This window comes from Python bivittatus, unplaced genomic scaffold (genome assembly GCF_059951505.1).
Source record: "Python bivittatus isolate LINGU-HERP-01145 unplaced genomic scaffold, Pbiv_v1 ctg000080_np1212, whole genome shotgun sequence".
Lineage (NCBI taxonomy): Eukaryota > Metazoa > Chordata > Lepidosauria > Squamata > Pythonidae > Python > Python bivittatus.
In genome coordinates, this window is record NW_028277035.1 from 43960009 (window position 1) to 43982871 (window position 22863).

Consider the following 22863-nt stretch of genomic DNA (forward strand, 5'->3'; position numbering starts at 1 on the left):
CATTATGATGGCTTCCTCCTTGCAATCTAAGATCTGTTACTGAGTCACAGGCTGCTGTAGCCTCTTTTTTTCCCCCAGAAACTGTGAGATTAGTAATAGGTTTTAGTGGCTCAAAAGTCAGCTCCAAAAAAGACATTAAATTCCATGATATAAGCCAGGTGAGGGAGGTAGCAGTTCTTAAACGCTCCAATCAGAAAGGGTGCTAAAAAGCCTAGTAAATCCTCAAGAGATATTGCATCTCCATAGCATCTTCCAATAGAACTTCTCTGGGTAGGATACGTGGACTTCTTCAACTGGATCATCCCTGAGATATTAAAAATCTTTGCAGATTTGCTGAGACCTCCACATCTGCTTGTTAAACATTTTAAGGATAACATTGCACATATGGATAGCCATGTGGATGCAGCTTTGGTTCCAGTGCCTGTGAATTAGGTGTTGTTAGGTAAGTTGCAGTTACTGAGGCCCATTTATCATTTGTTTGCTTGTCTCTCCTGGATCATTACAACAAATAGGAATGTGTAGACTGACTAGTTCCCTAAGGTTATAAATGCCTCTTTGTAAGTGTGAATAATATCTCAGCACCCTGATTTAAACTACGTTATCAATCAAGTGCAAAAACATCCCTTTTAGACAAGGCACATGTGTTGTAGCACTGCTGTTCAGGATAGCTTTGGAAGAGGATTTGATTCTCTGAGTCTATTGTAAATTGATTCCTCACTTTTTCTTGACACTGAATGTCTTTAGTTTAATGTGTGGCCTATTCTGGCATTAGGACATTAGAAACTCAATCCTATTCATTATCCATTATGTCTCAACACCTTTCAGTACTAAGGCAGTACTCTGAAGTGTTACCTGGCTCTGAAAGAAGTTGTCTTGGAACAGAAAAATACCGAAGGCCCACAACTCCATTTATCTTTCTTAAAGTCATGCAAAGTTGCAGAAATACTATGTAGACTGAATACAAGCCAGTAAATTGAAGCTGAATTCAGACAAGGCAGAGGAACTTAGAGTGGTAGTTTGGCCAGAAAAATAGGACTTCATTCATTCTAGATGGGGGTTCAATTCTATTTAAGTTAGTGTTTTAATTATGGAGTGCTACTTGATTCGTTTCTGACTGTGGTCTCTAGCTGGCCATAGAGATACAGTACACTATCTGGTTGATATTCTGTTTAACTACTAAAAAATGTTTTACATGGGACTTTTAAATACCTGTTCAGAAAGTCCAGTTGGCACACAAATGCAGCCAGATTACTCATAACGAGTAAATATTTAAAATACGAATAGAAAAAAAGTAAATACATGTTTCATTGATTATAGAAGAGCCTTTTATTGTGTTGATCATGCCAAGCTTGTGCTTAGAAAAATGGGAATCCCAAAATATCACGTCCTCATGAGAAACCTATACAGGTCAGTAAGCTACAGTCTGGAGAGAACATGGAAAAACAGACTGGCTCCAGGTTGGCAAAGAAGTGAGACAAGACTGTACAGTATATTCTCCCTTTATTTGTTGAATAAATATATATTGAGGGGATATTAATTGGAATATGATGAGCATGGTTTTAAAACTGGAGGAAGAAACATACACTATGTTGATAGCAGTACTCTGCTAGTGAAAATGCAAATGATCTGCAAGCTCTAATAACGAAAGTCAAAGAGCACAGTGACTAAGATTAAATATAAAGAAGGCCAAACTAGTGACAAAAGGTATAGCAACCAGCCTTAGAATTGACAATTAAGATATTGAAGTTGTGGATAGCTGCTGCCTTTTAGGAGCAAGTAACAGTAAAGGAACCAGCCATCAAGAAATACTCTGCAGACCAGCACTTGAGAGAGTAGCAATTAAGGCCTTAGAAAAGATATTTAGATGTTGTGATGTGTTTATAGCTACAAAGATCAGAATACTGTAATGCAGGTAATAGTTTCCTGTGAAAACTATCGTGACACTGTGATACTCAATGGAAGTGAATATTGGACTTTGAAGCAGCAGTAGCACAGAAAGAGTATTGACACTTTTGAATTTTGGTGTTGGAGAATACTCTTTAGAATATCATGGATAGCCAAGAAAACAAACAAATGGATGATCAAACAAATCAATCCAGAGTTCTCACTCAAGGCTCAAATTATCCTACTTTGGGCACGTTATGTGAAAAGCTTGCTCTCTGAAGAAGTGTATAATGCTGGGAAAGGCAGAAGGAAGGAGAAGAAGAGAAGGATGATCAGCAGCAAGATGGATGGACCCAATTACAGTGGCAATGGATGCACCATCAGAAAACCTGAAGGACCAGGGTGGGGGACAGAATATCCTGGAGAAAATCTATCTATGTGATTACCAAGAGTCAACATTGACTTGATGGACATAATCAACCAATTCAATTTGAAATATTCAGTTCTAATTTGGTCTTGATATTGACTGTTCCCACATGAGCCTGTCTCCATATTCTGATCTTTTAAGATCTATCTCCTCCATACAGGTAACAATCTAAAATTGTGCTTATTCAGTAATAGCAGCCTATCTTTGTGGTTGCTCTCCCCAGGGAATTTTGCATAATTGTCTTTTCAGCATCAGATGAAGCCATTTTTGTTTGTTTTGTCATTCCATATATTTATATTCAGTGAGGTTTTGTGCCAGCATGCTGATAGATTTACCTGGTTTTGTGCCTGTTATCTTTCTTCAGACTTCTAATCACATGATATGTTTTAATTTTATTTTGTCTCTTTTCAGGCAAACAGGAGGGGATGCAAATAGGCATCTACATATAAATAATTAAAAATTCTCTCCTGTCCTGATCTGTTTCATGTCTTCTACACAGCAGTCGCTCCAAATCCCCTGCCTTTTCAAAATAAAAGCCACACAGGGTGCATTACTTTGAGCCTTCTGCACAGATTACCACTTTTTTGTGATCAATTCCACTTTTCTTTGACCATATATCTAGTTGTTGCTCATAACCACAAATGATGTAATCAGACCTGACCTTACAATGACCTGTATAACAAGATCATCAGTTTTGACCAACACAGCCTCTATAGATTTTGTCCTGAACATTCTGAATGACACACATTCATTCTTATGACTAGCACGGGAAGCTGGACTTAAGGTATAATAACTAGAATCTTTTGGCTATCCAGTATAATTAAATCAACTTTCAGCGCTCCATCTCTGCATCACCAGGCAACAGAATCCAAATACTAAGAATCTCTGTATGACCAGGTTCGGTTTGTTATAATGTGGCCTTTTAGTTTTGGCTTAACCTATTATGTGAACCCAGCCTGCTGTGGTTTGCAAACCATGGTTTACAGATATGGCTTACTGGATTGTTAAACAAGCCACAATCACCAAATTCATACAAATCATCAGTAATCAAACCACATCTTAGTATATGGGAAACAAGTCTATATGCTCCATAAAGAAGTTATTTTTCCCCTAAACATGTGTCTCCAACTATTCAGTCATTTGCAAAATTGCTTAATATAGATCAGCCATGGATAATTGTAATGAATTATGGCTTCAGTTTATTGATATAAAATGTATATTTACAGCTTACTTTTTCAGCTTTCCCCCTTTTCTTTTACAATTTTGTATATTTTTTTGTATTTAATTAAGAAAGAGTTACTTTCCCTTGAGAAATGTCATGATACAGGAAAATAATGGGCAAGAGACTATGTTTAAAACCTTACATAGTCTGCAAAATACAGCAGCTGCTAGTCAGAGTTTAATCCTAAACTACATGGACCAATGGCCTGATTTGGCAGAAGACAGCTTCCTACTTTCTGAAAACTAGAAAATCTTGTAGGTACAAATAGTGACCTACACTGTTCATTGCTAGGATAACTAAAGTGGATGTTTATGGCTCAACAGCAATGTTGGCAATGTTGTTTATCAAATACAAAGCATATTACTAGAAAAACATGGTGAAATACTACAGTGTGGAAGATACACACTCAGCTAATTATAAATAAATTTAGTGTCATCTAAACATCACAGTTATGACCTATTTTCTGTTCCTGGTGATTTATATTCAACAAAACTATCCAGACATATTATGCTGAAAATATTTGTATCCAGACATTCTTTTATGTGGAATATCACAGATAATTATTAACACTAAATCTTGAAACATAAGAAAAAATTCAGAAGCCATTCAACACACACTTGGGCCGACGTTTGAGGAAGACAGGATAGAGAACAAGGGTTAGTATGTAATTATTTAATCCTAGAATCAATTCAAAGAAAAAGCTGCTGAGGGATTCTCTTTTACTGAGAAGAACTGAAAGGTTAAATCAATTATTTCCAGAAAGGGCTTCTTGTTAAGCAAACCTTATTTTAACCTTTCAATGACATTATGATTTTAAAACTAAGCTAAATGCATTACACAACATTGGCTCAGCTTGGGATATTTACAGAGGAGGCCCAAGATAATGAAATTCTGAAAAGATCACCAGAAAATCTGAAGATCTTTGGCTAAAGGTGCCCAACAGTACAATAGTCTTTCTGAGCTTTGTAACTCACCAAAACTCCTGACCTTTTCAACTAAAGGTCATTAAAATTATAGGATGTAGATATCCACAGCTGTTTTGAAATAAGATTCTGCTTACCTTTTCTGAGTCATCTGTGATTTGAGAGAGCAGGTGCTGCAAAGGTCTTTCACATGACTTCTGTTTGGTCCAAACCATGGAACAAGATAACTACCCCACACTTGTCTCTGAGCTGTTTGGCTTGAGGAGAGGACTTTGGGAAGAAGAAGCTGATGATCACAAATTCAATTTGGTTACTGAGCAAAGCAAGTCTTTGTGGGATACTGCTTGCAATACATACTTGAACAGGTAGTAGTGACCACAAGTCTTGTGGAAAGAAGCTTTTTCCTGTGAGTAGGATATAATTCCTAGTGACTTCATAGATGAATTCATGTCATTTTCTGGTTAATAATGCAGAAGTGGTTTGCCATTGCCTTCTCCAAGGATGTTTTTTTCAACTTTCTAGTTTAGCCAACAGGCTAATGACATAAATTTAGTGAAGGCAGGGGACACAGCCACTTTGGGTCCTGCAGGTAAGAAGGTCCATGGGTCTCCCTCTTGCTGCCCACTCCTTTCTCCAAACAGACAGAAAGTGTCAAATATGGGGGGTAGTCAATGTACCTAGGTTTGAACATAAGGTCTATCAATGGAAGCCTCGTGTCCTAAAAGGCCTGCCCATGGAAAGAAAAGACTGATGCCTGTTTTCCTGGCATGAGTGGGAAGAATAACAACAACAACAACAAAACAAGGGAATCCACCAAATGGGGACTGTGGTAACTCTGGTCTAGACAGAACATCACTGTGGCTAAAGGGCTTGAAATGTGGAAAGTACTGTCTTAAGCTGGCTTCATTTCTAGACATTTAAGTATGGGAGTCAAGTAGCTTAAAGCTGTAGAGAAAGGCCTTACTGATTTCACTATCAGTTATATGCTTGGTTTGCACAAAAGTGACAGCTTTAATTTCTTACCATGTAGATTACTTAAAATGTTCATCTATAAAGCTGCAGAACAATCAAGAAAATGGTGACTTTAACTTTTGAACCACCAGAACACAGACAAGATGTAAGTGACAATCATATCAAACCTCTTTTCCCCCCATGTACCTGGGTTGGTGATACGACAACTTAATGGAAGAAAACATGACTATCTTCCTAGTGGCAGCAATACACTACACTCACTTTTGAATTCTACTAGCGCCTACACATGATTTTAGACTTTAAGCAAGACCTATGCCCTTCACATTGACTATCTCACAGCTGTATAAACAAATGTTAGTGCCATAAGAGGAAATCTGAGCTTTCTGCAGCCAATTAATGATTTAAACCAAGATCCTCTGTGTAACACTGCAATGTACCGAACACCTTTCCTACTGATTTCTATTTTCTTCGTTTCTTTCCTATGCATTTCGTATTTGTTTTTGATAATGCTGTGACTTTTAACAGGAGAGATATGTTATTTCTATACAGTTTACATCTGTTGGGGGGAAATAACAATCTAAGTTTCCAATTTATAACTATTATAAAAGATAAGCAGAGATATATTTTGGGTTCCTGTGGTGGAAAAATCAAGAACTGGATTTTCAGGAATTCATAATAGAAGTACTTTTTAGAAGAACCACTTCCACACAATTGATATCATTTACATACCATGTATGGTCACTGATTTTTTTTTAGAGCAGGATTGTTCAACCCCCCCTCCCTGCTGCAAATGGGTCACATGCAGCCCTACAGTTTCAATCTGTGGCTCCAAAATCATCCCCAGATCATCCCATTGAAGTTCAGTGACAAAATAACTGGACTGATTTTCAGCACTGTTAATTATGGGAGTGGGGTGTAAATAAGCTAAAAGTTAAAAAAATGATGAGCTAAGCTTCTGCAAGCTCCCAGCCCTTAATAAAACAACCTGTCTAATCTGCATAGTAATGTGGTGAGGGTCTGGTACAGCACAGTCTTCCATGTATAAAATTTAAAATCCATGTATATAGAAAATAGAAGCTGAAAGGAGGTGGTTAATATATAATGGGAAAACATGCAGCTCCCACTTACATTTCAGAGTATAGAGCTCAGGCACAGCTTTGCTCCCTCAGTGTTCTTCTAGGCCGCAGCATGGTTAAAACAAATTATAGACTAGTTCAGTTAGAAAATCTTTCCCCAACCCGACACCCTCCTTTGAGCATACTGTCTAGGAGTTCTGGGGGCTGAAGTTCAAACAGGTCCAGAAGATACCAAACTGGGAAGAGATTGTGCTGGGATTTTTGAGAAGTTCAACTGATGCATTCCTCTGATGTCAGTGAAACCGAGTTATCTTAAATCAAACAATACCTGCATAACTAGTTATATAAATTCTACCATGAGTGTAAATCAGGAATATAGAGAGAGAAAGAATCATGATATAAAGTCACGTCATGTTAAACTGTTTTTCTGTATTTTTGGTGGACTTCAAGATTCTAGTAGCAAAGTAGATCCTGTAAGCCTGAAACCTGTTCATCTCTGCCTTACCTAGCAATTCCAATGTCATTTGTTGTTATTGTTATGCTCCATCAAGTCAGTTGGCCCCTGGTAACTCTATGGATTAAAAACTACGTAAGCCATCCTGGCTCTTGCCAGATTACACATGTCTTGCCAGATTACACATTTCTCTGGTTTCTAGTAGGCTCCAGAATTGATAAAGATGGTGAGTGTGCAAAAGAGGTTCAGAAGAACAATTGCCAAAAAGAAACTGGGAGCCCTAGATAAACTCATGAAAGACTGAGACATTTCAATCAAGATAGAAATTAGAATAATCAACTCAATGGTGTTCCCTATTATGATGTACAGATGTGAGGGATGCAAGAGGAAGAAGACTGACTCCTTTGAACTAATGAGTAGGCTGCTTCACATTCATCAGACACCTGAGAACCCACATTGGATGCTAGAGGAAATCAAGCCAGAATGCTCACTGGAAGCAAGGAACATGAAGCAAAAATTATCATACTTTTGAATTTGAAGGCTGATGCATCTGTGGAAAAGATGGCAAGGTGGGCAGGAGAAGAAGCAGGCAGTACATGAGGTGGATAGAGTACTAGAAGCCACAGAAATACAATGCAATTTAGAGCTGACACCATATGGCAATCTTTGCTGGTCTACCAGGTGTATAGCATTCTCCTCAAATTATACCTTGCAAAACTTGAACTTGACAGAGTGGAAAGTGAGTCATAAATAAATCAGCAGGAAGTTATTCTCTTGCCAACCAATAGTCCCTGTAAAGCCTGTTGTACTCACACCTTCACCTAAAGAACTGAGGCAGCAAGACAACTTACACACAAACCTCAGAGACTCAGCTCCACCCTTAGTCTAGATCTTCCGTCCCTAAACAACTACTCTATGGCCAGTGTCTTTTTGCTACAAAATGCAGCATACAGGGCTTCTTCCCATCCAGAATTTTGGCAGGTTTAGGCTCCTAAACCGATTGTTGACTGATACAATGTTTCTCAGCTGTACATATTTGTTTCTCAGTTACCGTTTATGGTAGAATTGATTTCCCCTTCCTTTTTTTGCTCAACACTTTGCATATCTTGTTACATTCTAGAAAGACAGATATCACCATGAATCGTAAGCCTTGCCTCAAAGGCTTGCCTCTTCCCATACTAGGGTAGCCAGGGTCCTGAATTAAAATTCCCGAACGGAGCTCATGGAGGAAAACACCTTCGTAGCACTGCTGGTGGCACAAAGTTGACAGACAGGATGAAAGTTGGACTTGCAATTGCCACATGTGCTTGTCCTGGAGCTAAGAAACAGCTGATATCGTGTCCTGGAGATTCAACTCATAAACGGCCAAGAAACAACAGAAAGGCAAACCAAACGAAGAGCTTGACAACCCAAAACAATTGCCGCCGGATGGAGCGCAGACGCACTGCACGTCTTGAGCACAGCTACAGCCCCACCGCTTCGATCATGAGGACCCAGATTTACCAACACCGCGAATAAACGCACGAGGCAGACAAGACAAAGGGGACGGAACACCGAGCGGCCAATTCCACGCTCACGGATGGTGTACAACGGCATATTAGGGTATCGCCCGCTGTTATGCCGAAGGACACCTACAGCGCAGGTTACGAAGACGGATGGCAGCCGTCCTTCACTCCCCAGCAGTCACCGGAAAAGTGGGGAAAGCAGCGCTCGATTACTCAGCCCACCCAGCCCGCGTCTCACCCGGAGGGGCGAAGTCTCTGGAGACCAGGGAAGCTCGGCTTTAGAGCCCGGGCGCCTCGGACAAAGGAGCCCGCTCTGGTAAAGTCAGAGCCCGACCGGGATGTTCTTTCGGCTCCCCGCCAGAAAGAGAGGCGGAAAGGCGGGCGGAGAAGTGGCCAGGAGGGGCTGCGGGCTGCGCTCGGGGCGAAAGACCGCCAAGGAGGACAGCTTCCCCCAGAGGGACCTCTCCAGGCCTAGTCAGGGGGGCAGAAAGAGGCGGCCGGCTTCTGCGCCCCGGGACCGCTGCTCCTGAAATCCCCAAGAGCTCCAGCCTCACCTTGGGTCTGTGCAGCCACCTCCGGACGGCAGCGGGCAGCATGGCTGGGAATGGGAGCGCAGCGGTCGGAGAACGCGCCCTTGCCCGCGATCTTCGCAACACACCTGCGCTCGGCGCTCTCGGGCTGGAGCTCGGCACCGCCTAGGGGCGGGACGAGGGCTTCTGTCACCCGGGCCGGGATATTATAGCGCCTGGCCACGCCCAGGGAAGGCGGGCCTTTGGCCCACGGGGACGAGACCTCGTAGGGTTGCGATGGGCTCCCTCCGCCGGCGCTCGGCTGAGCCGTTAAGCGGCCGCTCCCGCCTGGTTCAAAGTTACCGAAGGAGGGCGGCGGCGGCGGCGGGCGAACGAGCTGGTAGTCCCCGCCGGGCGGGCGGCGGCGAGGAGGAAGCGGCAGGGCGCGGCTCGGCTCCCGCGATGGACGCCGCGCCTTCAGAGCCAGCGGCGGGGTCGCCCTTGCCGGCCTTTCCGATTCTGCCGATCGAGCAAGCGAGCCGGGCGCCGCCCGCAGCCGGGCTTGCTCGTGGCTTAGGGATGTGCGGTTAGCCGGTATCTTGACCGGGCCATCCTGTTACAAACCTAGGTAGCAATGAGGGGCTGTGCCGGTTTCCCTGCCTTAGAGCCGCCATTTCAAATACTTGAACCACAAGTACGGCTGTTTTTACTCCTTACGGTTTTCTTCCCCAACCTGAATCCCTCCAGATGCGCTGAATGTCAACTCAGGTATTCCCAGCAGGCAAAGGTGCCGATGTTGAAGTCCAACGCATCTGAGGGGAGCCAGGTTGGGTGCGCGCTGGTGGAGTTCCGAAAGCGATCTTCAGTGCAGCCACTACCGATGATTCAGCTCGCCCAGCCCCACGGGTGGATGGTTGCCTCCCGCGGTTACTTTCAGAAAAGGCCCTGCAACTCCAGCTCACTCTGTGTATTCAAGAAAGAAGAGGTTCTTTCCCGTTGTCTTTTTTTCTGTATTGACTATAAGAAACAACAGAGCACTCGACAATCCTATGATGCTGATTTTTAACAAGGGATTTGCCCACTGTGAGACGCCTACCTAGAAATACCTTCTGCTTATAAGGAATGAAGAGCCAGGAACACATTTTATTAAAAAGAAAAAAAACTCACTTCATTTTCATAATAGCAAGTCATACAAGTCCGAACAAAGTGGAAGAGGCCAAGGTACTTCTAAATAGGCACTCACAAGCAGTGCTCCTGTCAGCCTCCCTGTATTTGAGCTCTGTTCCTGGCATGGTAGCGTGACAATGTGGCCACTGTCCCTCTTCGTGTTTGGCCACATCCCGAGGATTGCCAGGAGGCAAGCAGGAAGGAATGGAGCCCACAGACCAACTAGGGAATAGAATCTGAATGGGTCCCTCACTGAGAGTCAGCAAGACTGGAGTCCTGGACTTCTAATGTAGCAACAGGGATATTGGCTAAGATCCTCATCCTCCCCTATCCCTCTGATTTGTACTGGTGACCAAATATAGAATATCTAGTCTAAGAAAGAGAGTTAAGATTATGTAGTTTCAGAGGGTCTGTTATTATGAACAATTAACATTGGCATATTTTTATTCTCCCACATTTATATTTTATAGCTACAGGTATAATTATTCCTGAAATAGTTATGCAGTTTCTGCTTAGGGATTTTATAGGCAATTATAATTTACTGACCAACTGAATGTTTTGCAGACTGGGGAGATGATGAACTTCTTCCACGATTATATGGAGTTATAAACATAACCACTCCACTACTACAGATATCTGATCTCCTTAGTTAACTGGCTGTAAATCTGTACCTTGTGTGTGTGTGTGTGTGTGTGTGTGTGTATATATATATATATATATATATATATATACATACACATACATACATACATACATACATACATATACATATATATATACACGCTAATTAAAGAGAGGGAGGTAGTTTTTCACAAGTCTAATCTGAAATTACTTTTCTTTACCAAATACTCTGGTTTTGCTCTTGAAGAAATGTATAATTGTTTTATCTAGAATTTTGGATAAACTTGTATCTACAACTGCCTGTATGTTTGGGAAATAGCCTTTAGGGTAAAATACCTATTAAAAAAAGAGGAAAAAAACTGATTTCCTTTTTCCTGAGGCCACTTTCCATGACCTTTTTCCAAACAAAGGTTGCTGCTGTCAGAGACAAGAAGATTAAGAGATACTATCATTATAAATGAAGTGATGCTTACATAATCCCACAGTGAGGATTAGAGATGACTTCACTGAGCTATCCAGACACTGATATAAGCACCTGCATAGCCTAACGTGATGTTTTTGGCTCAAAGGTGAGTATCAAGGTTGCTAACATTTGTTCTTGCATTCCATAGTCTGAGGAAGTTAAGATGGTCTACAGAGAAAGATACAGTACCTTTAACCTTGATTGACAAGAAATACTGTTAAGTTACTGTATAGGATTTCTAGAAATGGAAACAAGCTTTCAAGACTCATTACTCCTATATAATTTCTAGATGGTGATTCCTGTTAGAAATGACAAATTACAAATCTATGATAGCATTCATTTTGAATTGGATTAGAAAACTTGCGCTGTATTAGATTTACTGTATTAACCTCTAGGGTGCTACACTTTCACCGCAGGAGGCAGCACCTACTGTAGCTCACCTCTGCTAATCTTGAAAAAGTTAAGCAGTGTCAGACCTAGGTAATACTAGGATAGAAGACCTGACTATACTAGAACACCAGAAAGAAAAAAGAAAGAAAGAAAATCTAGAAGAAGACAATGGCATACTTCAATACTGATGAAAGCCCCTACCAGTATACTTTGATACTGTTGGCAAGAAAAGTACGTATATTCACCAGGAATTGATCTTGGCTTGAAAAAAATCAGATTGGCCCTGACCCTGATGGCTTTTCACAAGGCCTTGAAGACACGGTTTTGCCAATGGGCATGGGGACCTGGGAGTGTGGTAGAGCCAGTGCAGTGGCTGTCCTGATTGTTTTGATGAATGGGGTTACCTCAGCTGTGAGTTTTGTGTATTTTATTACGGTTCAATATGCTTTTATTTTTTTCCCTTGTTTTTAAATTGTATTGCTTTGTTGTTGTATTTGTTTTCATTGTAAGCTGCCCAGAGTCATATATGAGATGGGCAGCTACATAAATTTGAAAAATAAACAAACAAATATGACTTTAACTTTAGAGTGCTACATTACGTTTTTACATTTTATTAAAGGTAAATATGAACCGCAAAACAAGAATAAATCCAACAGGTGAATAAAATAATGAATATAACACCAGCCACCAATGCAGAAAAAACAAAGCATAACTAAATGAAAAGCAAAAATCTATCAGAACCACATGATGCAGGGACAAAGAAAGCTACCAGGTAGCAAAAACCAACTTTTGGGTCTAACACTGTTGAAAACACTCAGATAAAGTTATCCAAATGAAAATACCCAAATGCTATGTGAGGCAAGTGTTTGCTTTTTTAGAACATAATTTCATCTGGCAGATAAAATAAATTTGCATCTTATATCAGCAATGCATACTTGTCTGTTGTTTTTTTCCATTTGTCAGTGCAAACCATTGTTTTATATCAAGAAATAAGACAGAGATTCAGCACCTTTCCAGTATTTAGCAAAATGAAATCTGCTACTAATTTTTTTAAAGTTGTGTAGACACAGATATTTATTATATCTGGGAGTATGTTCTGATATAATTAGTGTTAAATATCAGAGTAATTTGATAGTGCATTTCCTAATGTTGGCATATATCAATTGGTTACTAAAACAAATAGAGTGAATAAACTGAGAATTCTTGACCAAAATTTTCTTCCCAAATTATTCTTAACTCAATCAGTGAAGTTCAGTAAGATACATTTATAAAAATCAGCATTAGTGTTGTTTAGTTGATTAACATAATGTCTGGTTAAAATATATTCAGTTTGAATAATATGTGCTCCATTTACAAAGTGATATTGATAATAGTTGTGACAGCTTACCACTAAAGTGTTCTTTAAGAAAAAGGAAAGTTTTCGATTTCTCAGTTAAAGTGCCTGAATCACAAAAATGATTGTATCCCATTTTTTCGTGACCTGAAGCTCAAAGAAGTAACCAATGGCAAAAAGAAAAAGAAATCTAATCACACTGGATTGTGTAGTAACTCAGATATAGCAGATAAAGTCGGGTTAGACATCCTTTATTTAAGACATCAAAAACTGATAGTACCTTGGATAGCACCTGGTAAGTGCGGCTGGCTAAAATCACCTCCCTCCCCGCCCCCCCCCCCTTATTGGGAACAATAGAAAGACATCTTTGAAATATTAGAAAACCAACTGAAATTTATATGTGGATAGCCATTATCTTTAGTATGGTTATCTGTATCCTTTCTCAAGTACCATTCTGGAGTATCAAGCAGTTTTGGATCTATCATGCTTGATAATGTTAGAACCTCTACATATAACTAAACTGTATCAGTACCTGTAATATGAGAGATTGACATACTATGGTTAAAACAAAATGGGAAAACTAGGTAAAAAGTAATCTATAGATTGTATTATATATAGTCACAGCACATCTTTGAAAATCAAGTCATAATGGACATAGTAAACGGCAGTAATAGATAAAGTCCTTGAATGGCCTTCATTGATTCATATCAAATTATTTTAAACATATAAAGTAAGAGGCACTAAATGAATTAGATTAACAGTTGAAGTAGGCAGACATAGACAAGGTGTAACTGTGTTGTTAAATTCCAGTGCAATTACTCTTCCATGTACAGCAAGTATACAAAGTATTAAAAAGTAGGAAAAAGTATGAGAAAGTAGTAAAAAAGGACAACAACCCTTTGAATCTATTTCCCCTTTATCCTTCCCATTTGTTCTGTTAAATTATTTATTAAATTACTTATTATCAGGATAAAGCAGGGAAAATAACTTAATAAAACTATCATGTATCTGATGCTGAGCAGCGGTATTTTGAAATAATGCTGTAGTATCTGTTATGCACATGAAGGTATGCTCTATAGTAAGTGATGATATATCATAAAGTGATATCCAGCAGTCTCTGAAGTGTTCCCTTGCTGGTGGAGGAATAGCCCAACATACAAGGAGTGCCATGTCAAAGAGGGCTATGATAGAGAAATAATTAAAAAGGATGCAACAGGAAAATAACCAGGTTAATTTGTTACAGAGAAACACAAAGTGTCTTGTAATTTCAGGCACTAAGAACTGGCAAAGCCAAAAGAAAAGAGCCTGAGAATAGACCAGTACATTACAATAACAACACACACATGCCAAGCGCTTCACTGAGAAATGATTGACAATCTGCAACTTCACAAAAGTGGGAGAAACATACGCAAGATAAGAACCTTGGGAGATATATATATATATATATACATACATACATACATACATACATACATACATACACACACACACACACATACAGTATATAGGGTCTGAGTCCTAGAGCTTGCATGGGGGGGTGGTGGGGGTGGTTTTTCACTATGAAGGGCTTTTCTATTATTTTCATAAAAATACTCATCTTGCATGGTGTTGCACTTCCTTATTTGGGACTGGTGAGCAGTTTGTGGGTTCTCCTGGACTTGCAGCTCCTGCCTGAAGAGCAGGTGGCAGGATAGGCAGGAGGCCTTTGCACAGATTCATCTTGTATGTCAGTTGTGCCCATTTCTGGACTCTAGACAGCCACTCATGCTTTGGTCACCTCACATGTGGACTATTGCAATGCACTCTACATGGGACTGTCCTTAAAGACCACTTGGAAGCTGCAGCTGGTCCAGAATGCAGGGGTACAGGTACTTGTGGGTCTGCCAAAGTATGCTCATGTTACACCTCTAAGTTTGTGAGCTGCTCTGGTCACCAGTAGATTTCCGGGTGCAATTCAAGGTGTTGGTTATCACATATGCATCCCTTTATGGCATAGGGCCAGGCTGTCTGAAGAACTGTTTGTTTCCTGTCCACCCTGTACGATTGGACAGAGCTGGCATGCATTGGATTCCACTGATTAAACAATGTCATCCGAGGGGACCGGAAGCAGGCCTTCCGTCACCATGTCTGCCCTCCGGAACAGCTTCTCCCCAGAGATCATTGGGCCTGTATCTTGGCCTCATACAAACAAGCTCTTGAAACCTGTTTTCCCCCCCAAGCCTTGGGCTAGGGTGCATGGCAGGCTCCTTGGGGAAATGTTTTGTACAATAGAGGGTGTTGTTTTGCTCTTCCTTGACACTTTCCCCCCATTTTTCCCAATCTTTTCCTGTTCTGTTTTTATTATTGTACGCTGCCCAGAGTCGTTATAGAGTTGGGCGGCTGTACTAATCAATAAATATCTTACAGATCTGTGTCCTTGAATCTCTGGCTGCAAGCCTCTGGTTCAAGTATTGGTCTGGATGGAGCCTGACACTAAGGCTGAGTTCACACATCATGCTTAACCAGATCAGTTAGGGACATACCAGCCGCAATCACACAACATGCTCAATTGGGGTAATTTTAGCTTGGTTGTTGCTTACTGTGTTATGTGAACCCAATCCATTTGATTAGTTTACGATTCAATGTCTGTGCAAACTCAGAAATAAGTTAATTCCATAACCAGGTGAAGTATCAATAGAAGCGAATCTGTGTAGTTCAGGGTTGAACTGGGGAGTCCTTGGGGTTCTCTGAGCTTGGTTCTTTTCTTGCAAACGTTTCATTACCCAGCTAGGTAACATCTTCAGTGCTACCAAGCTCAGAGAACCCCAAGGACTCCACAGGTGAAGTATGTTGTGAAAAGCCTAATACTTTTATTGTAGGATGCATTGTTATGGATTTGTCAGATAATGAGAAACAAGCATTTACTGCAGAAAGAGAAATATTGAAACAAGTCACTGCTAGGACCTTTTTCAAACTGTGTTCTCTAAAAACTGAAGATCTATATAGTAATCAGTTGTTTACTATTGTCAGAACAAAAAGGCTTAAGTTTCCTCATAAGTCTGGTGGCACTGAGTAAAACTTAATGATTAAAGGATATATTATTACAAATAAACAAAGTTAATCTGGAAAGACTCTGGAAAGCAGACACTTAAAACAATAGTGTGATAGAGAAAACTGAAAATAGAGATCCCACCAATAGGAGTTTTTGAAGCAGTAAAAATTTGTGCAAATTAATGGAGGGTTTGAGTAGTTGGCCATTTTTCAAAATGGAAGAGGCAAAGCATTTCTGTTTAAATCCACATTTTAGCCTGTAATTATTAAATTAATGCAGGTTATATTATATATGATAGGACAATTTGTATTGATGTTGTCTGGAATAAAGGAACAGTGCCCTCTGCTGTAAACTCTGCAGGTAGCATATCAAAGTAAAACAAGTATCAGGCCCTGGGCTTGAAGATCCACACATAATCTTCCTAGTCTGTTGTGAGCCCAGCTACAAGCTGCAAAATGCAGCAGGCTTCCTGTAGCAGTTCTAACCCCCCCCCCCCATTTTGTTAAGAGCATTTACATGCTATCTTGCCTTTCTCAGTTTTCAAGCATTGCCTTGGATAAAGGTTTTTCTTGTTTGTGTGTGTGTTTTAATTGAATGAATACAAAAAATTAAACAGAAAAATAAACAATACACAAAGTTATAAAAAAAGAAAGAAAAGTATCATTATGGAAAAAGAAAGAAAAATATCACCAAAGAAATGTTTAAAAAGGAGACAAAAGCACACATGGCTTCATGGATACACACATATGTTCATGGATAAATATACATAGTATATAAAAGGTACAGGCAGTTCAGTAAATAGTAGCCCTGTTTCATTAAATGCCTCCAGAGCTAATCTACATCAATAAGTAATTTGTTCATAACTTGTTAATATCAGTGCAGACCATTGAATAATAAGGGGAAAGGTGATAAAGCATATAAAATAATTCATATACGGAAAATGTGGATAGAGAAAAGTTTTGATCTTTCTCTCAGAATATTAGAGTCATCCATTAAGACTAAATGTAGGGAAATTCAAGACCAATAAAAAGAAATACTTCTTTACTTAATGGATATATACATGGTGGAATTTGCTGCCATTAGATTGGGGATGGTTAAATTTGACAGTTTAAAATGGACACTGGATAAATTCATGATTAGGCTATTAATGTCTGCTAGACTGGATAGCTATTTATTGCTGCGGGAATTGCAGGCAGCACAACTGTCTAAATTTGAAAGCTTGCAGAATGTATTTATTTGCCATATATGACACAGAATGCCATTAGCAAAGTTCTTTTAGGTACTGTTTCCAGCATCTATTGAAGATGTACCTTTTTGCTCAAATCCTTCCCTTTTCCTGACAAAAGATGTTGTGTTGTTTTTATTAGTATTGTTTTATTTAAATTGTTTTACATTTTACTTTGTTTTACTTTATGCATTGCTTAGGGACTGTTTTAACAATGCGGTTTAGAAATGTTTCAGAATCCACGATAGTAACGTTTTCAAACACAGGTAAAAGTATATAAGCAATGCATTCTTCTAAACTGTTGCACGGGTATCTCAGCTGACGTGATCAGCGAAGGCGTTGATAACCAAACCCAAGGATACTAGCTCGAAAGCGGAAAGTCAACGGGACAGTAACGAGAGGGGGCGGCCTATATAGGTGAGCTGGAAGGAAAGGTAAACATTTTGGAAACACTCTGCCTCCTGCATCAGTGCCCAGAGTGACCAGTACCTGCTTTTGCTACATCAGCTTTCCCGCTCTCGGAAACTGCCTCCAAACGACAGGCAGTTCAGCCAGCTGCGCCCGGCAGAGCGCTGCAGAGGAACGGGGCTGGGATCTCTCTGCCCGAAGCCACGGGCTCTCCTCCCGGGCCAATTGATCGCCGCCGCGCGTTCTCCTCGCCACCAATGGCGTCTCCTCCAGCCGCTGGGGGGCGCGCTGCTCAGGCGCTGCCCGCCTCGGCGATGGCGGCGAAGGCTTCCCCCGCGGGCAGGGGCCGGACGGGCCGCGCCGCCATATTGGCTGTTGTCCTGTCTGAAAGCAGCAGCGGCGGTGGCGGCGAGCGGCGTTAGCGGCGGCGAGCGGCAACGGCATTAGCGGCGGCGAGCGGCGGCGGCGGGCGCGACTGCGTGGGGCGCAGGACAAGCATGACTCGCAGGCGGAATAAGGCGGTGGGCGCGGCTGGGGCGCGGCGGGAGCGGGCGGGGGGAGCAGCCCCCCTCGAGCCGCCCGCGCCCCCCGCCGGGCCCGGCCTTCCCGAGACACCCGAGGTGGCGGCGGTGGCGGCGGCGAGCGGCGCGGAGCAGGGCAGAGCCTCACAGGTACCGGGAGCGCGCGCCCCCATCTCGCCCGCCGTCAGAACCGAGCCTGCATCCACACCCCTCTGCCCTCAGCTCGCTTATCCCCGCATCCATCGGCGGCGCGATCCACCCTTCACCCACATTGCTGCTAGCGCAGTCGGATCGCCCGCATTCAGCCATCCGAAGTAGCCTTTCGCCATCCCTCCTCCACACGGTGGGATCGCCCTCCTGAATGCGGCTCCCGCAGCACATTGCTTCAGCACCCTCCCTTCGTGCCACCATGCATCCAGCAGCACCCGCTGGTCGCCTGGCGGTCACCTCAAGATCCACCTTGGATCCAGCCTCCCTAAATCGTGACAGAGCATTGTGTGTGCCTTTTATCAGCACCCCCACCCCATCCCCAGCCACCTGCTCCCCCTACATCTAGCACCCCTCAGGCCCTGATCCCCACCACTTATTCACACCAGCATCAGATAAACCTTATTAGATAAACAGCCTGAAATAATATACACCGTGCTTGTCAAATTGTTTTGGCATTCAGTTGCCACCTTTTTCCTTGTATGCTGTAGTAACTGATTGTGCATATAGTCCACTCCAGGATGCAGAAGGCAGCTGTTTGCACATTTGCTGCAATTTCCCTCTCATTTCATAGAGAAGCACCATTCCATATGCTGGCTGCACCTTGCCTGGAATCATCACCAAAACTCTGTATTAAGATTTTCTTGCTAAAGCACCTACACATTTGTTAAATGTTAAATCTTCTTGTTCTGTCCAATCAGGCATACAAAGACAGGCCTTTCTCAAAATAATCAGTTAGTGTTACGCATCTATATCCTAGCATTCTGTTTGTATTTTGAGCATTTCATTTGCTTTTCAATGGGCCCTGCTCTGGGACCACGCTGCATCTTGTCCTTCAGATTGTGCCTGGGCCTGTTTCAGAATCCCTTTCAATGCATGAATCCTTTCCTACTAGGCACTCGGAGATGGCAGCCAACTGGATCTTGTGCAGTTGAAACATCCTTTATTAAACAATAAAGAGAAAATTGCAGGAGAGTAGACAGTTGTCAAAAGACTTTTTACAAGAAGGTTGCCTTGCAAGAAGGAAGTATATTGATAAAGAACTTGTAAGGCCAAAAGGGGACACTGTCTAGTGTTCCCCAAAAGTCACTGTGTAAGTGATGTTATACCCTCCAAGAGGTTTACCAAGTGGACCTTGGCAAATAGCTTGAATTTGCTGACTTATTGTGGGAGAACTGAAATGGATCTTTGCTGTAAGCAGAATGCAATTTGACCCAAAGAAAGAACTAGAACCTGGTGTATTCCAGGGCCAGTTCAGTATACCTATTGAGCCCTATTCTGAATAGGTGTCATCTGTTCTACTGGCACAGGTAAAATGCTTTTACATCAGTATTTTTAACCATGTATAGTGAGGTGGCAAATGCTCAGGATAGCTTTGTGCAAATTAAGGCTTTTGGATTAAACTGGGAAGCCAGGCTGCCATTGGTAGACAAACATGCATGAGTCTCAGCCAAAGCAGTACAGAATATGTAGAAATAGGGGCTTGTCTATATACTGTGCCAGTTGGCAAGACATTTACAGTCTTAGGAGGCTGCAGGCTACTGCTCTTGTTTACATATTTTTCAGTATGGCTAATAAGAACTGTTTGATGGGCATTTTAAGTGAAATAAGGACAGAGAGAGTTTTCCACAGTTAGAATTCAGCTCACCTAGAATGACATTAGTCTCTAGCCCAAGGTTAAAAAAATGCCTATGCTGCCATTACCTAGCTGCTTGTAAGCATCCTTCTATCTGCTTGTCCTTTGTTATCTTCAGGAATAATTGTGGTAGCTATTATTTATAAATGTTAGTGAATGAAATGGCATCTGACCCAATGCTTGAAATAGGGTGAACAAAATAAGTGGTCCCTGTACTGTAATGAAATCTGTAAGTCCCTAGGTGTGATTCCAATTTTAGCCAAAACACATCAGCTCACCTACTCTTTTCAGCCTTCCAAAAGCTGTTATGATGGCATCTGATAAAGAAACTAAGACCCCTCTGGATCTACCAAATTAAAACATAATGAAGTTTTTTGCAAGATACCTAGTAGCAGGTTTGTCCCTTGATTGAGAGTGCTTGCCTTGCTTTTTAATGCATGGTACTCTTTTTCTAGAGATCCAGTAGTGGTTAAGGCATCAGGCTAGAAACTGGGAGACCATAGGCCTATCTAGACACAAAGCCAGCTGGGTGACCTTGGGCCAATCACTTTCTCTCAGCCCTAGGAAGGAGGCAATGGCAAGCCACTTCTGAAAAAACCTTGCCAGGAAAACTGCAGGGACTTTTGATTGAACGGATTTTTTTTTAAAAAAACCTTTTTCTACAGATGACTTTTATTTAGAAAAGTATTCCTGGCTTGCCTTGTGGCCTGGAAAACACTCCTACAACAACTCACCATTTAAAACTTTCAACCTTATAAAAACTAAAATCACCATGGGCATCAGCACTGGAGAAAAATAGTCTCTCTCACACATACACAATCCCATTGAGTTTAGTGGATTTTACTTTAGGTAAGTGGGTCTTGGATTGTGGTTTAAGATTTCTTGCCTCGGCACTTAACAGGCACATTTATTAGAGAAACCAAGATTTTGAGAGATTGGCACAAAGATGAGCAACAGATAAGCCAGCTAAGCAGCAGCACAACAGCTCTGAAAGTTGAGAAGGAGATTAATATCAGTTTGCCTTATGTCATAAAGATGGCTAGTATCCTGTCCCTATCCCTGTTTTTTTGTTTTGTTTTGTTTTTTGCTCCCCAACTCTTTGTTTACCATTATTAAACACCAAAGGCATGACTTTTCACCTTTTATTATTTTTGCAAGATTAAGTTGCAGCACTACATTTTAAAATCCAAATCTGATGTGAGGGGAGACTAGGAAGCCACATTTTGCTTCAGGCTTTCTGGTGGGAAATGGAGACAGGTTACCCTGAAATAAGAGAGGATACAACTTTCCAGACTCATTGCATTCACATGACACAGCTGACACAGTTAACTGCTACTCTTAGGGAAATACTCCTTTGCATTCTAAGCATAGAGTCATGGATGTCCTAGTCAAATTGGAAGTGGCTCTCTTTGACAGCTTCCCAGCTGTCACAAAAATGGCTGGGAGACTATCACTACCTGTCATTTTTAAAAAAAATATTGTTAAAAAAAATTAAAGTGGAGACAATCTGTACTGTGCCAGCACAGTTGAGGGAGACATCTCTACTTGTTTCCATTTCAGCCCCCATGCAGTGGGTATAAAAAAGTACTGCAAAACAAGCTGTAAGATGTTCCTAGAGCCACCTTTTTTTTTGTAGGGCCACTCTAGGACTTTGTCTCTTTGTCAGCAGTAGCAAGAGACTTCATATAACACAGCTAACTGAGGGAAGTTAATGTAGCCCTAAACTATTGTTGGTGCTAAAATTAACCCCTTGTGCCCCTGCAACTCATTGGGCTACTGTGTTCACATAACATACTAACCTCAGGTCTGTTGCTTGTTAAGCTTGTCATTGAGAACAGGACCACATTGTATGTATCTTTGTTTCACATCCTCTTCAGAAAGAACAGCCCTTGCCAAGTTCCTGGCATAAGGGGCAATGAGATCAGAGATATGCACCTTGAGCAGCTTGGCCAGGATGAATCTACCACCTGTTATTCAGCTGTGATCTAGATTGAAAAGTTATTAAAATATACATCTCGGTTTAGATACACAAAACTACCTATCTGAGGCAGTGCCATCTATGTACTATGAAGATTAAAACCTAGCTTCAAGTCATCCTGTTACGTGACAGAGGGATGGGTTTAAACATCTGATGGGAAGAAAGACGTGTACCAGATACTGCCCAAAACAGCCCTGTAGTCTAGTCTTCTGAAGACCCAAATCCACATGTTTGAAGACCTAAGATTCATTCTAAATCCAAGGTCTCTCAGTTACTATAGTTGGTTACCCTGTTGGAACTCTGACTGATCTGTGAAGGAGATGATTTAGGCAGTAGATATATGATTGTTGCTAAGCTCTCTGTCTTTGAGCACAAATTTCTTGGTTTTCTATAGAACTTAAAGCAATGAAGCACTTAAGCAGATGACTAGGCTGACTTTAGATAAAGCAAATTAAGCCAATTTTAAAGCCTTCTCTGTAAACTAGTAAATCATTTCTCCATAGTCCAATGTTCTCCAGTGGAATTATTTTGGGTTCTTCAGTGACTGCTATATTCTAGGTAATGAGAACAGCATTTCCCCACTCCCACAGTACCCACTATGATAAATTACACTAATTCTGATGAAATCGTATCCTTTCCCATGTTAAGGTATATTACGTAGCTTCTAATGGAACTGAGGCAACCACTTCTCTAGTTGTGATAGATGGGATTCACTTTGTTCATCCTAAGGCCATGAGCCAAGTTGCCTGGAGGAATAAGGTTGATTGTTCGTTAGAATGGACGTTAAGTCTGACAACCAGTTGAATTGCCTTGAGAACGAGAATGTTTTTGAAATATGATTAATTCCAACTCCTTTAAAAGTAATAAGAATTTTGCTAAATAAAGTCTTTATTTAATCCTATCGAATTATG

The 22863-nt window shown here is 41.3% G+C and overlaps 2 protein-coding genes across 5 annotated transcripts in view; one reads left to right on the forward strand and one right to left on the reverse strand.

The window, feature by feature from the left end:
* Positions 1–9152, reverse strand: part of ZFYVE28 (zinc finger FYVE-type containing 28) — a 34361-nt gene extending 25209 nt beyond the window's left edge. For all 3 annotated transcript variants that reach the window (XM_025168134.2, XM_007430527.4, XM_088133938.1), the window contains exon 1: positions 9018–9152. In XM_025168134.2, the coding sequence (XP_025023902.1) occupies positions 9018–9059 (42 nt within the window). In that variant the 5' untranslated portion in view covers positions 9060–9152. The remainder of the gene's footprint in view (positions 1–9017) is intronic.
* An 8751-nt stretch (positions 9153–17903) lies between these two features.
* The window catches only part of FAM193B (family with sequence similarity 193 member B), a 34211-nt gene continuing 29251 nt past the window's right edge, over positions 17904–22863 (forward strand). Inside the window, exon 1 of one of the 2 annotated variants that reach the window (XM_025164511.2) lies at positions 17904–18281. In XM_025164511.2, coding sequence (XP_025020279.2) covers positions 18108–18281 — 174 coding nt within the window. In that variant the 5' untranslated portion in view covers positions 17904–18107. The remainder of the gene's footprint in view (positions 18282–22863) is intronic. The other variant, XM_088133939.1, reaches the window with a different exon arrangement.